Here is a 15642-nt window from a genome sequence, read left to right as displayed (position 1 = left end):
GTCAGGTTCCAACCAGCGAGCCCTCGGAGACTTGGGGGGCGGGGGGAGCGCAGGGGTGAAGACCTCCAAGCTGAGAGCCCAGGCCTCGGTTAGGCCCGCGTCGCCACCCGCTACTAACTCAACGCCGAACGCCGCGCTCCCGGGCTGAGGAAGGACCCGGAGCCGCGCGGCGGCTCCATTCACAAAGTCCGGGAGCTGCCGGCTCGCCGGCGGGTCGGAGGCTGCCTCCTTTTTCCTCTAGGTCTCGGTTTTATGAATGGGCCTGGCAGCGAGCACCGAGCGCCCTGTTTACTCCTCTCTTTGTGACGTCGAGTTCCCGTGACTGGGTGCGAGGGGGCCGGCGCTCCATTCACGAGCCGGGGTGGGGGCGGGGCGGGGAGCTTGCGTGGGGGGCGGGGCCTGGAGAGGTAGTAATGACTCTTCCCTCCCCCGGGAGAGCCGGCGAGCATTAATAAATCTCTAAGCAGAGGAGGAAACTCTGGCTGGGGCAGTGCGTGCAGCTCCGGCGGAGCGTTGGGGGAAAACGGCGGTGCCTAAGGCAGGAGCAGCCTAGCTAGCAAAACACACCAGGGGCAACAAACCGAGAGGAGCCCTCTCTCTCGTAAACACACTCCCCTCCTCGGTCACTTGCTCCGGGTGCCGCGCGCCCGCCTGCTTTGGCGCCAGAGAAGGCTCGGACTGCTATGTAACGTCGAGGCTGCGGGAGGAGGAGGAAGGGGTGTTGGGAGAAGAGCCTTGGGGCCAAGTTTGCGGGTCACTTCGGCAGGCGCCTTCTTAGCCTTCGCCTGTTCCTTCTTGTAGCCTAGCTGGCTTGGGTGCCCTTGGTCTTCTCCGGCTCCCCAGCTGCTGTGCTTTGCCGGCGACATGGTGACGATGGAGGAACTGCGGGAGATGGACTGCAGCGTGCTCAAGAGGCTGATGAACCGAGATGAGAACGGCGGCAGCGCGGGCAGCAGCGGCGGCAGCCACGGCGCCCTGGGGCTGCTGAGCGGCGGCAAGTGCCTGCTGCTGGACTGCAGGCCGTTTCTGGCTCACAGCGCGGGCTACATCCGAGGCTCGGTGAACGTGCGCTGCAATACCATCGTGCGGCGGAGGGCCAAGGGCTCCGTGAGCCTGGAGCAGATTCTGCCCGCCGAGGAAGAGGTGCGCGCCCGCCTGCGCTCTGGCCTCTACTCGGCTGTCATCGTCTACGATGAGCGCAGCCCGCGCGCCGAGAGTCTCCGGGAGGACAGCACAGTGTCGCTGGTCGTGCAGGCGTTGCGCCGGAACGCGGAGCGCACAGACATCTGCCTGCTTAAAGGTAAACCTGGGCGCCCGGGAGCGAGGTGGAGGGTAGGTGTAAGGGACTTGGTGGCCTGAGCCCTGCTGGGCATTGGGAGGAAAGTACCCGAGTGACTTTGAGTTGCTGGAGTCCCCTTCCTTGCGTGTCTTTGTGCGTGTCTGTGTGCACGGTTTTGCTGTGGTTTTGAGTACTAAGTCCTGGGGAGGCCGTGCTGGCGCGTTTCCCCAGTCACCTGCAGTCCGCACGCGTCCGAAGAGTTTCCGTGTTTATTGACATGAGCGGTTCTGGCCTGGATGCTGGCAGCTATTCCTCTGCGCAGCCCAGCCTCAAGTACTGAGCACGCACGCGCTCTTAAGTCCCACAGGGTCCAGAGAGGCCTGTTTCGGTATAACCCGGAGAACTGGAGAGGGGTTAAGGAAGGTGAATGCTGAGGTGGGATCTGTCTCGGGAGTTCCTACACAACCGGCAAATGAGGGAAGGAGAATTGGGTTGCAGATCTGGGGAGCGAGCTGTATTTCCTCTCCCGCTGCTTCAACTCAGAGCCTTCTTGGAAGGCGGCCACCACCCCCCCCCTTGCCCGGGTCTAAGGGAGGCTGGAGTGCTGTATTGGGGGGACACCAGGCAGAACCGCGTCAGCTCCTGCTAATCCCGGGAGCAGAGAATTACCACCTTTTGTTCACACATCATTCTCGGTTCTGCTAGCGGCGCGTGCCTGGTGAAAGCGAACCCTGGCCTGGGAAATAGGTGGCCGGAGAGAGGGTGGCTTGTCAAATTTAGAAGTCAGGCACCCCGAAAGGATCGGGCAGTATCCCAGACGCGGGAGGAAGGGACAGACCGCTCTCCGCACCTGCCTGCTCGGTCCGTGTGCGGGCTCGGGCTGGGGAGCACTGCGGTGGGGGGGTGGGAGGAGGGTGGTCGCGCGCCCCCTGCTGCGCCGCGCACCCCCCACCTCCGGCCACCGCATTCCGCGCATTCTTTCGCGCGGGTCCGGTCTTCGCTTCCAAAGCGGGGAGATTTGTTCGACCTCCGCTTTCGAAGAGCCGCCCATTTCCCTGCAGAGGCTCTTCGCCTCCTCCTTCTATACTTTTTCTTTTGGTATCTTGTCCACCTTAAGAAAGGGAGGCCCGGAGCGAAGCCCTTTCTTCCGTCCCCTTCCGAACAGCACCGGGAAGCAGCCGGTTGCCGGCGAGCGGGGCTGGCCCTGCGGAACAGCGGGTGTCTTTGTTCTCCGCAGTTGTTTCCTGACCATTTGACCCGTCAGCTGCTGGAGAGACGCTGCTGTTGACCCGAGGCTGAACTGCCAGGGCCATTTTGCTGACTTTTCTTTCTTTTTCCGCGAGGGCCGCCTTTTGCTCTCCCAGCTGATGTCCCTAAAACGCTTTAGGAACGACGGGTTCCAGATCTCGGGAATCGGGCCCACGCGGTACCCGGAGCCCTGGATCAGGCGCAGGTCCCGGGTCCTCTGTCGGCGGAATCCTGCTTGGGCTCCGGGCTGCGCGTCTGTGCTATTGTTCCAGCCTGCCCGCTGTCCCTGAATTGAGATCGCGCGGGTGGGAAAGGTGAAACGGTTTCGGGGTGAAAGTCCCAGGCTGTCCTAGGTTCCCCAGCGGTTGGATTGAGAGAGTCGGGGCCCATGCCTTCCAACCCTGGCTTCAGGAGGACTTCAGCCCCACGTGGAGTCAGGGACTGTTTTGTTTTTCTTCCTGGAAGAATTCCGAATGGGACCGCCCTGGAGCGGCAGCTGCCTTGATCCCGAGCCCTTGGCTTCCTTCCGGGGCGCAGGCTCCGGGGCAGGCCAGGCGCCTAGGAAGGGAGGCATATTTTTAATGTTAAACCTTGTGGCTCGCGGCACTCTACCGGTCCTGATTCGGAACTGGAGACCGTGAGGCCAGGCCAGTTCTGAGAGATGCTTCAGGGTGAATGCTGATGTAAGACTGGACAGGGCAGGTGGCCTCTGGGCAAGATGACAGTCCCATCCCTAATGGGTGTCTGTCCCCCAGAAAGGCAGCATGTCCTTTAAGCCGCGCTTTCTACCCCCTTCTCTTACTGGGCGGTGAGGATCAATCACCCCATGCCCCTCAAAAGCCAAAGGCCTTCTTCCCAGTCGCCTGGAGTCCTTAGTTTTCATTTGTTCGGGAACAGCTGCTACCTCACCTTCACCCCCTTTTCTAGCCAGAAGTTCGGCAGCCGTTGGAAGCAAGAGCCTAAAGGGATATATCGGGGGGGGGGGTTCCTCCTTGTCCTGTGGAGATACCAACGTTTGTCAGCCTTAGTTTATGTGGATGTGCTGAACCACGACCTAGCCCTTCCTTCTGTACAGCCAGCTATTGGAAGACCTCGTAGAGCAGCAAGAAAATGTCTGCTCTAGGAAGGGGGAGGTCGTGGGAACTAAGCAACCCCCCAACCCCAACCCCAACCCCCACCCCCTCTCATTCCGGTTCGGGAAATGTGGCTTGGTGTGAGAGAATCTGCTCAAGGCCCTCTTAAGCTGGTGGAGTGAGGGGGCAGGCAGATAGCAGGCAAGTGTAGGGAGACAGAGTGGGTGTCCCCCATCCTAGGCATGGGGGAGACGATAACCCTTTTAGAAGTGATGTCCCTCCAGGCCAAAGAGCCCCCCCACGTGACTTTAAAAGAAACACGGTTTCCTATTTTTTTTCTCCTAAAAGATGACTGATGATTTTTTTTTCCCCGCCCCACAAGTAAGGGTTTAAAAGCAGGAAAACTTTGCTAAACTACTCTTAATCTTGTACATTGATCAAGTCTTGGCAAAAACTAAGAATCTTGACGTTTCCTTTTTGTGAGTCAAAAAACATAGAAAATAATTTAACTTAAAATCCTATAAGGCATTTTAGGGACAGTTCTAAAAAAAAATTTTTTTTTTCAGATTTTATCTTAGTTTCCCTGTTTTGGATTCTTAACTTCCATAAATGTTTGGGTTGGAATTTTAGACTTGCGTGCCTTTTAAAAGAAAAAAAATCTTATCCTAAAGGAAATTTTTGTTTTTAATGACAGTATCCCCAATCACAAATTAATCTGATACACACATAATTTCAACCTGGCGTGGCCGATGCCTGTGATCTCAGACCTCTGTACCTCTGTGGCTGAGGCGACTGGATTACAAGGTCTTGACCAGCCTGCCCCACACACAAGACCTTCTTTGTGCAATTTTATCTTCCCTCCTGTGTAGAATTTACCCTGTGACCTAAGTTTTTATTCAAACCTGATTGCAAATTATGCAGGGGGTTGCCTTGAGCTTTTGGGATATAGTCATCCAGACAGTCTCCTTCCTCTTGGGTAAAACGTACCTGTAACCTTTGTTACCTGTACCTGTAACAAAGACCTGTAACAGGTCTTTGGCTTGCCCCAGAGTTGAATGGAAGACTGGTCCTGTTCACCCAGGACCTCTCTGCTGGTGCCTGCTTATCTCCCAACTTTCCCAGTTCGTAGCTGAGGCCTCTCCAGGGCCTAGTTCTGGGGCCTACTTACACCCCCTACCTTTTAGACTCAGAGGGATGATGACTTCTGGCCTCTTCTATTTGTAAATAGAGCAGAGTGCTCCAGAGAGGGAAAGAGTACTTGGAGTGTTAGAATTAAGCAAGACGCCCAAGCCTAGTGACATTAGCAACCCAGTTACAAGGAATGGAGAAAGTACAACTTTGGCATTAAGTAAGTGGATGTTTCCAGTCAACAAAGGAAACTACAGACAGGTCCAGTTGTCCATGGAGTGTTTCCTTTATCTTTTAAGACCACCAGGGCTTCTTACCTTGTAGGAAAAGGTGGTCATTTAAGAGCCAAGAAATCTCTTTAAATACTCCAATCCTGTAAATACTGGATAGCTAATTTCCTTAGAGAGGCAGTTCCTGGCAGAGAGAGAGGGAACATGGCCGGAAGTCAAGTGACTCTGTGACAGAAGCCATTCTGTTGGACATAGCAGTTAGGGCAGGAGGCCTGGGAGGGAGTGCAAGAAAGATCTAGTCCCCAAGCAAGGCCTCAGGGTAGAGGTTCTCAGCTCCCTAATGTTGCCACCCTTTAATACCGTTCTTCTTGTTTGTGGTGACTCCCAACTATAAAACGATTCCATTGCTTCTTCGTAACTCATTTTCTTAGTAATGAATCATGATGTAAATATCTGATATGCAGGATATATGATGTTACCCTGTGAAAGGGTCCTTTGACACACCCCTCCACCACCAAGGGTCAGCACCCCCAGGCTGAGAGTCAGTTCCTTAGGAGCTTCCCAGCTGACCTGGGGAGGAACAGCTCTCTTGACTTGGGAGTCCCAAGGTCAGAAGTCCACTTAGGTCTCCTGAAGACTGTTTCAAGTGAAATTTCCCGCCAAAAAAAAAAAACCAAAACAAACAAAAAAAAAAAAAACGCTCTGAGAACCTTTGGACAACCTAGACTTCCTTTCTGGGCCAGAGACGATGGGAGTGGGGGTGGGGGCTTCTGGTGTATTCTCGATATTGACTGAGGGATATAGCAAAAGTGGCAGGCAGCCTCATTAAGATCCATAGCCATAGTCACCACCCCAGCGACTCCCCTCTAGGGACCCTATTGGTGGCATTACCAGCACCAACGTAAGGCACTCCACATATATTATATATATTACCTCTTCTCCCGAGTGGCCTGGCAACCAACCAGAGTGGAGGATTTATGGCTAGGAGGCCCTGGAGTCATGGTTTATACTCCTGGAGGAGAGCCATGGAGTTAACTGGAGATGTAGTTGTCCTTCAAGCAAGTTTCCATTTCCGACTTAAGCAGGTTGAAATGTAACAAGTACGGGAAATAAGTTCTTTATTCTTTGATTTTTTTTTTCTTTTAAATTTTTTATTTTGGGTCATCTGAAGCTGGCTCTTTACTACCGAGGCTCTGTGGCCATTATGCTACTTGCGTGAAGATGGGGCTAGTAGGGGGGCTTGAGGGGAAAACATTTTAGGACAGCTTTCCCTACACACTGTAAGAAATAACAGAGCTCCGGGTGGGGGTTGGGTGTGGGTGGGGGTGACGGTTAGTACCTGTAATCCTAGCCCACGGGGAGTGGGAAGTCTGAGGCAGGAGGATGGCCGTGAGTGAGGCCAGCCTGAGCTACCAAGGGGGACCCTGCGTCAATAAAACCAGACCCATGAAGTTGGCATCATGATCAGGAAGGTGGTCACATGTACTCTTTGGACCTTCTCTAAACTGACACGCTTTTTAAAGAAGCACTTTGTACTATTCAGTTGGCTTCTTTGAAGGGCAGGCCTCTTTAGTGGCCTCTAAAGCTCACTGGAAATAACCTGTGTCTGGGCAGGAGCATAGCTGCCAGCATACTCTGGGATCCCATGGGCATGCGCATGCCAGCAGTGTTCCCAAGAGAACGCCTATGTGAATGAGCGCGGACTTCAAGCTTGCCAGGGTGAATGCTGGCCCCTGCCCTTAAGCAGCCTGAGAGACCCCACATAGCTTCCTTGTATGCTGTATGTGTTAACTCTGCTGATCTTCACTCTGTCTACAAGGCCGCTTGACACATAGGAAGGAAGTACTCTCCTGTTTGGTGTATCTAGTTTTTAGTAACGCAGGATTCATCTGAAGGCTTAACAGCGGCATGGCCGCGTGAGGCAAGGACTTCAGTTTCTTCCTGTGTGGGTGACAACTCACCTGTACCGATCCTTCCTGCACAGCCCCCACTCTGTCCTCATAGAAACCAGCCACAGCTTCCCAAAGCCAGCAGTGACTCGGGTACAGAGCTCTCTCAAGGTGCCTGTATCGGGAACTTGTGCCAGGGGAGATTAATCAATTACCGAGTAGGAGCAGGGGGCTGTGAGAGGTCAGAGGAGGGCGGAAGTAGGGTGGGTGCACAGTTGATGACTCAGAAGACTGGGATGGAATCTGTCTGCAGAGCCCTTTCTGGACCCTCGGGCTGCTGGTCCTTACCCTTTCCATGATGGGAAGGGTGGGAACATTTCCTCCTGCCTGGAGGCTGTCTGTAGAGTCCTGCTTTGTCATTTTGGAGTCTGGGCTGCGGTGCGTCCCCCCACCCCACCCCCACTTTATTTTTAAGTGACGTAGGTTGTGCCTGTCTCCTGGGTAGAAAATATTTTGTCTGGAACTAGTGTTCATTTTTTTAAAAAAAGTTTTGATTGCTCGAATGGATGTTGATAGACAAATGGATCGTTAAAAATTTGAAGTCTTACAGAAGTACATAGAGGGGCAAATGACCTTTATTAATGGAGGTGCAGTCTGCTATCCCTAATGGGGGCGGTGGAGCAGAGTTTCTTGGTAGGGATCAGGGTTCTTTGGTGACAGACCTTTATTGCTCACTCATCTCTCAGATTCTCATCCCTACCTTCTGGGTCCTCTTTAAGAAGGAGGATTTATACTGAGAGGGAGAGGTAACCCTTGAGAGCTATGGCGGCTGAGAACTAACGTCCATAGCTGGCAGCACCAGGTCTGCAGCAGGCTTTCCCACCCCTGGAGGCTGGTCACTTCCGGCAGGAAGAACGCTGACCACAGAGATAATCCTTTAATGTCCGGAGGGAGTGAGCAGAGGGCAAGCAAAACCTCCGGACAGAGAGGGAAAAATGGATTCCCTGCTTTTGAAAGCCCTGTGGTGTGGCCCAAAGAGTTCCCCTTTATCTCGGAAGCAGCAGGAAGCAGTTTTCCAGGGTTGGGATTTAGGGCCCACCAAACGTCACTAAAGGGGTCACATGTCATCCCTTTGTGCCTTCCTAGCAGGGCCAGGCAGAGGGAAGGAGTCAGCCACCAGCAAACAAGCACCTACCATTTTAGCCCATTGTGTGGGTACCTTATGAGAGAGTGGTCGATCCCTGACACGTAGACTGTTTTGAATTGGCAATAATCACCAGAAAACGAGAACCACAGTTCCGACTCTAATACACCTCAGGTCCTTGTGGGACTGCCCAGCTGTACCAGATAACGGGCCTGGCACTGTCTTTGTCATAAACCACAGAACACGCACTGATAATCTTTGCAGGACTCCTCACCTTTGCTCCTGTCAGAAAAATCCTTGCTGCCCCAACCTGTGTGGCAAGGTTGGTTTGTGTGATGGAAGCCTGTTTCCCCTTCTATGTAGTCCTGTTGGTAGAGATGGTCAGGGCATGTGGTATCTGCTCCAACTGGAGACAGAAGGCAGGGTTCCTGTCAGGGTATTCCCCATCAGAAGGAACTGGTGATGGCAGGATTCCGCACTAGACCAGGGGAGGGCACAACTGGTTAACAGGCTGCCTAAGTGCTCATGGGTCCCTCACTGCACGTGACACTCTAGAATATCCCTCTGGCACATCCGTGTACATCTGCCTTTTGTGTATTTTCATCTCAAATGGAAGACTGCCCATAAAGCTTTGCCTCTCAAAGCATCCTTCCTTGATAAGGTCCTCTGACCGCCATCATCTCTAAATCCACAGCGCCACCTAGTGGCACAGAAGGAGCCAACAGCTCCCCTTACCCTGGTGAGATTGTTCTTCCTCTTTTCCTACTGGTTCCGAGTCTCCACTAACCTGAACCACTTTTCTCCTTTACAGGTGGCTATGAGAGGTTTTCTTCTGAGTACCCAGAGTTCTGCTCTAAAACCAAGGCCCTGGCCGCCATCCCACCCCCCGTACCTCCCAGCACAAATGAGTCCTTGGATCTGGGCTGCAGCTCCTGTGGGACCCCACTGCACGACCAGGTATGTGTAGTAGGATCCCGGCCAGAGTTCAGATCAGGCATTGCAGGAGAACGCGAAGGAACCGCTTGGGTCACTGTACTTCAAGATACGCCCACCAACCCTTCCCGGAAATCAGATGGACTGGGCCTGAAGTTAAGAGTCCACCATCGGGGTTGGGGATTTAGCTCAGTGGTAGAGCGCTTGCCTAGCAAGCGTAAGACCCTGGTTCAGTCCTCAGCTCCAGGGGGTGGGGGGAGTCCACCATCTCTGTCCATAAATCTTATCGTGAATTTAAAGTATTCCGTCACGCCACCATTTCTCCTTGTCTGAGACATCTTCGTGTAAATCCCAGTGTGGCTGAATGTGCCCCGTGGTCGGTGTGCTCCCTCGGTTGTCGCGGGAAGATGGCTGGCTGGTGCCCACAAGATCTGACTGTACCTTGTCTCTGCCCACTGGAGTCCTGCTGAACTCAAGCTGGGAAGGAAGAGCCAAGAAAAGCTCTGCCTGTCGAATTCCTCCCCCAAGCCCTGGAAAGCCATTTTGGATTTTCTTACCGACCCTAGCTCTCTAGTGCTTTTTCCCTGCGTGTCCTGGTTGCTGGCACTCATGTTTCGCTGGTGTCTTTCTGCTTCTTTTTGCTGCAGGGGGGTCCTGTGGAGATCCTTCCTTTCCTCTACCTCGGCAGTGCCTACCACGCTGCCCGCAGGGACATGCTCGATGCCCTGGGGATCACGGCTCTACTGAATGTCTCCTCAGACTGCCCCAATCACTTTGAGGGACATTACCAGTACAAGTGCATCCCGGTAGAAGATAACCACAAGGCTGACATCAGCTCCTGGTTCATGGAAGCCATCGAATACATAGGTAGGCTGCCCTCCGACTTCAGGGGAGCGAGGGGGAAGCCAGGGACTGCTGGTGGGGGTTTTAGGCTTTATGCGCAGGCTGTGACACACTCCCCTTGGGTGGTCGTTGCGCTCACCAAATTTTTGATAAAAAGCAGTTCAAGAAGGATGAAGTCTGTCATGGTCTGGAAGACCTGGTGACAGGTGCAGTCAGGGAAGCGGAGCCCCTGCCCCTAGCTAATCGATTTCCTCAGCGTGGCTGCCCCTCCTGTAGGTTTCATGTTCTTCTCCGCGCACACAGTAAGCCTATGGGAATTTCTACCTAAATACCAGAAAGTCCTAGGCTCACGGGGGTGACTGTGTGATGGGAATTGGATGTTATTATCCAGGCCTGGCTGGAGAGCCAGTCCACTTCCTTGCATGGCTCCTCCACGTGGGTACAAAGTAAGGCTTTTTGCGTGGAGAGGAAGTCAAGAGCAGATTGGAGTCACTGTAATCTTTGATCTGATGGCTCTGCCATGTGACTTCCCTGGGCGTGTGCTTTAAAAATCTTTTTGTTTAAAAAGACACACTGGGATGAGTGGGGTTGTAGTCCTCAGTGTAACGTAGGGGCCTTCCCACAGTAGCGCCCCTCATCCCACTGTGCGTCTCCCTCACCTGCTCAAATCCGCCGAGGTCCCTAATCATGTCGCACTTTCTGCCCCAGACGCAGTGAAGGACTGCCGAGGGCGAGTGCTGGTTCACTGCCAGGCCGGCATCTCTAGATCAGCCACCATCTGCCTGGCCTACCTGATGATGAAGAAACGGGTGAGGCTGGAGGAGGCTTTCGAGTTCGTCAAGCAGCGCCGTAGCATCATCTCGCCCAACTTCAGCTTCATGGGCCAGTTGCTGCAGTTCGAGTCTCAGGTGCTCACCACGTCCTGCGCTGCGGAGGCTGCCAGCCCTTCCGGGCCCCTGCGGGAGAGGGGGAAGGCCACTCCCACCCCCACCTCGCAGTTCGTTTTCAGCTTCCCGGTGTCCGTGGGTGTGCACGCGGCTCCCAGTAACCTGCCCTACCTGCACAGCCCCATCACCACCTCCCCCAGCTGTTAGGACTAGTCACGGGACACCGAGTCCAGAGTCGGCCCCAGCCAGTGTGCAAGCCGCGTGTGAGGAGCGAATAGGGACTGACCAGTGGGGGATCAGGTGACCGTGGTCCGTCCCCATCCATTTCTCCTTGGCCGACCACCGGGCCAGCTAGGATGGCAATAACTATGACTTTGAATACACATTTAAAACAAACACAGCTACACACCCACAGCCTAGAGCAATAAGAGCAGCTTCCGCTGCCAGAGAAGACTTGGATTCTGTGTCGGTTTTTCCTTTGCAGGTAGAAATTTACCTCATTATTATTATTATTATTATTATTTAAAGCAATCAAGCTTGAAAGTTATGAAGCCCACAGATCCTGGCAAACGTGCCCAGCCAGTTTTATTGAGTGGAGAGGGAAGGAGGAGAAAGTTGAGTTTGCCAGAAAAGTGCCTGGTTCTGTGTGCTTACTCTTCTGTTGTTGGACTCACAGCAGTTTTGTTCTAGATCCTTCTAGGCCACAGTATTCTGGTTAGCCGTCAACTGGATAATTGATGTTTAATGAGTATTGAGAACCTGAGCATATGTGTGTGTGTGTGCGTGTGTGTGCAGGAGTCTGGTGACTTTGGGATATGTTTCTGTTGAGGTCACACACAGAGACACACAGCTGTGCTGGCGGTGAGGGGAGTGGTGGGTAGGTGGTCGCTGGGGTCACCGTCTTGAATCGTTGCCACTGAGAAGCAGGCAGGGTGACTTGCAAGGAACAAGGTTGGTCACTTTTTGCAGCTGGTTCCTGGGCCCACTGACCCAGCCGGGCAAGCTTTTCTCTCTAGTTTGACTGCGGGTAGAGCATTTGGCCTAGGATCTGGATATCGTCTGGGGAAATGCCATCTTTTCTAAGGTGCTCCTGGAAAACTGGGTGCAATTCAGATTTTCCTACCGTGAATCATTTTGGTAAGGCCAGCTCAGAACCAGATCACTGAAGATGAACTAAAAATGAATCTCCTCTTGGCGTTGATCTCCCTCCCTCCCTCGGATAAATTGGGCGTTTCAGTTCTAGGAGTTTACTTGAAGTATACATACCAAGAAATTCTTGTTACGAAATCCCTGTCAAGTGAATACTTTGAAAAGTCCTCCCTCTTTTGAGTAAAAAGATAAGTGTATGTCTGACTTGGGGCTCCTTAAGATCTGGAAGGGAGAGAGCAGAGTTGGGGGGCTGCGTGCCAGCTCCTATCTTACTGATAGTGACTCAGAAGCCATGTTGGGTTCTGACTGGGCGAACACCATTTTAAAAGAGCCTTTCCAAGTGGAGGAAAGGCTTTGGAGTGTGTTTTCTAGGGGGAAGGTGCAGGGTGGGGAGGGAACCTGTTTGGTCTGTAGTTTTGGGGGACAGTTTTGTGATGGCATGTCAGATTAGATAGAGGTCACTGCAGACCTGGCAGAAATGAGCACGGTCCCGCCCCCCTCCCCCACTTTGAGCATAAATATAAAACTACAAGTGTCCATGTCACATCATGATGGAATGCTCTTTCTCATCCAGAGTCCCAGACAGCCCGGGCTCATGGTTTTTCCGTCCATGAAACGTGAACTTGCGTTGCTATGACTTGTATTGGGTGGCCTGTGTCAAACCCTGCCTTTGGCTGAGAAGCAAGGGGTGCCCTGATTCCCTGACTGCCACTTGGCTGAAGGCATGGAGGGGCTGAGCTCCTCGACGCTGGACTGCCTATGCCTAGTTGGATGGTCCTGCGTTTGCCCCCTGCTTCCTGGCAGCTGTTTCATGTTTGGTGAAGAATTAGATGAGATGTGTTTTTGTAGCTAGACAAGTCCTGGGTTCCCAGAGTAAAGGGTATCTGGAGAGCAGGTATCTGTTAGACTACATTCACTTTCTATATGAGTGCTTGCCAAATGTGTCCTAGTTCCCAGACTGGATCCCAACTGCACAGGCAGTGGGAGCTCCAAATGTCCCTCCCCTGCTTCCTAATTCAAACCTCCTATGACAGTGTCAAGGGGCTATTTATAAAGTCATGTTCTTTGTACTTGATAACAGCATGAGACCCAAAACTCTTAGAAAATAGGACACTGGTTTGATTGAACAAAGGGGAGGCACACCTTAAACATATTCTCCAGAAGCTTCTCTAATGGCTTGGAATAGCTCTAATGAAGACCCTGTCCCAAGGGTCAAGGACCATTTCCCGTCCATGAGCTGATTTCTGGTGATGGGGAGTTTTGAAAGTCAGAAAGAAAGCCATTGAGTATTTGTAGGAGAATGAGGTTCTCCTCTGGAAACTTGGCTCCCTCCATGGTATTCGTGGGACCCTGAGGGCTAAGGTACGGGTGAGGCAGTGGCTGGCAGTTCTCAGCTCCATTCTCCCCTGAGACCTTGTGCTCTTGTTCTTGGCTTTCAGTAACACTGGGGAAGCCAAGGGAGGGGTTTGAGAGCCCTTGAGGAGGAGGCAGGAAGGAGGAAGATTGATAGTTACTCCCAAGGCGAAGGGACTGGGTGGTGGCCAAGGAAGCCTGTGGCAGTGATAGCAGTAGTTCATCTGGGTTCATCATAATCACCTGGGTAGCCTTTAAAATCCTCATATCTAGGTGACCCTTGACCAAATAAACCAGGACGTGGGGGGGTGGGGGGGTGGGGAAACAGGACTTAGACACCGATCTGTTACAGTGTTCACTGTTATGCGCTTTGACTGGAGACACCATTGCTTGGGGATGGTGAAAGCCAGGTCTGTAGGCACAGAGTAGTAAACAGACGGTACAGTAGGGCTTTGTAACAGGGTCACTGTGGTCCCGCTCTCCACAGCTGGCTGAGGGAATGCTGTGGTTTCTTTGTGGGGAGCCCAAATGGGAACCAATTTGTGGAGCATTGTGAGTGGGCTCAATATAGTGTCTGGATGTTGATGTGTTTCCTTAAACTTTGTCTGCAGGAAAGATGGAGAAAGTATGTGTCTGTTTTGAAGTCCTCCTTCTAGTGCCCTACCCTTCCTTAGAACTCACGAATCATTCAAGGGACTTCAGAAAGATAACAATGCAATACTTGTAACGTGTGTAAATAGCCCCGTCTTTCTGAGTGCTGTCATTTCTACATTTGATATGCTCGTATTTCTGTAGGTTGTACCTTGTTTTCTAGAAGAGTCAAACATGTCTGTTTTTATTTATTGCTTGAAAAAAGATCATTTGAAGAAAAATAAATACATTTTCAACCATTTCTGCTTTTGTGGCCTCTCGCTGGCAATCATCCTGCTGTTAGAACTTGGGAGGGGAGGAAGGACTGGGCCCTCAAGTATCCCACCCGCTTAGCACCTGCAGTGGGGACCAGCTGATGGTAGAGCACTGGGAGAGCGGAGAGGGGCTGGTACCTAGCTGAGTCAGCGGGATCCGGGGCATCCTTTCCATGCAGGGACCTCCTGTAGGAAGTATAGGAGATGGAGATCCAGGGGAAGAGGCCAGTGATGGCCAGCATGCCAACGTGAGCCAAGAGGGCTATCGAAGAACGTACAGAGTTACTACACAGGGTTTGAGGCTCAGAGGCCTCCTCGTCAGTTGAGACAGGAAAAGAAGCCATTGTGCTTCAAGGATAGAGTGAGAAAACAAATTAATGGTTATGCGAAACCTGGTTGTGGAAGACATCCTGAACCACGCCTTTTTATCTGACTCCATTGGTGTATGGCTTTCCCAGATTGTAAATAACAACACGTCCCTACTATATCATAAACATCTTGGAGACACACCAGTCTAATAAAATTAATTATAAAATTGTAAAAAAATAAAAGGTCCTATACAGAAAAGCCAATAAACAATACTTACTTTTTTTTTTTTTTTTTTTTTTTTGGTTTTTTTTTTTGGAGCTGGGGACCGAACCCAGGGCCTTGCGTTTCCTAGGCAAGCGCTCTACCACTGAGCTAAATCCCCAACCCCAACAATACTTACTTTTATGTACACGAGTACTTTTTGTGCACATCAGAAGTAAGTTAGATTCCATTACGTGTGGCTGGGAGACACCATGTGGAACCAAACTCAGAACCTCTGGAAGAGCAGTCACTGTGTTTCACTGCTGAGCCATCTCTACAGCCCCCCAAAAGAATCTATTTTAAAATGAAAATTTAAAGATAAAATGCCTAAGAGACGCTTGTAGGAACAGGTAAGATGTATATTATGGACAAGTGATAACATACTGTGGGAAGACGGCTTATTGTCTGTTCATGGATAAGACTGATTAGTTATAATTTATAAAGACAACTCAGGAGCTCTTATCAGGATTTGGAAAAGAGCGTTTCATTCAGAGGAATAAATGTGGAGGGAAACAACGTCGGGGAGGGAATCAAGGTAGGACTGTCTAAGTCTTGCCGCTCTAACAGCACATTGAATGGTCAGGACTTATCTGTACCTTCCCGTTACTGGAACTGGTTGGATTACCCAACCTAGGCCTCTTAACAATCTCCTGAACTCTCATAATAGCAGGGCGTGGGGGAAAGATACCAACTTTGGGGGAAAGATACCAACTTTGAGGTAGAAGAACAAGAGAAACTTTTTTTTTTTTTGAGGCAGAGGGACTTTTCTGAATGGAAAAAAAAAGTCAATGGATGTCCTGGGGCTGTCCAGTTGGAAAAGGGAGCTCATTGGGGAGAGATGGTTGATAGGAGAGTACAGAATCTGTTCAGTAGACGGCTAGGTAAAAGCATGGGGAAAGGAGTTAGAGACAAGCACAGAGGTCTGTGCACCCAGTATTGCAAGGAAGACCGCCTTTAGGGGCAAGGTATCGTCACCAAGTGCTTGTTCCCTAAGGAATTCCTCCAGCCCCA

General features: G+C 51.8%; 1 protein-coding gene across 1 annotated transcript; it reads left to right on the top strand.

Moving 5' to 3' along the window:
* Positions 1-406: 406 nt before the first annotated feature.
* Dusp4 (dual specificity phosphatase 4) lies at positions 407-12289 on the top strand. The gene is made up of 4 exons (XM_032919063.1): positions 407-1300; positions 8803-8948; positions 9572-9791; positions 10476-12289. The coding sequence occupies exons 1-4, from the start codon at positions 865-867 to the stop codon at positions 10859-10861; spliced, it is 1188 nt and encodes a 395-aa protein (XP_032774954.1). The 5' UTR covers positions 407-864; the 3' UTR covers positions 10862-12289.
* Positions 12290-15642: the final 3353 nt, after the last annotated feature.

Source organism: Rattus rattus, chromosome 13, assembly GCF_011064425.1.
Source record: "Rattus rattus isolate New Zealand chromosome 13, Rrattus_CSIRO_v1, whole genome shotgun sequence".
Lineage (NCBI taxonomy): Eukaryota > Metazoa > Chordata > Mammalia > Rodentia > Muridae > Rattus > Rattus rattus.
This window is presented reverse-complemented; position numbering and strand designations above follow the sequence as displayed.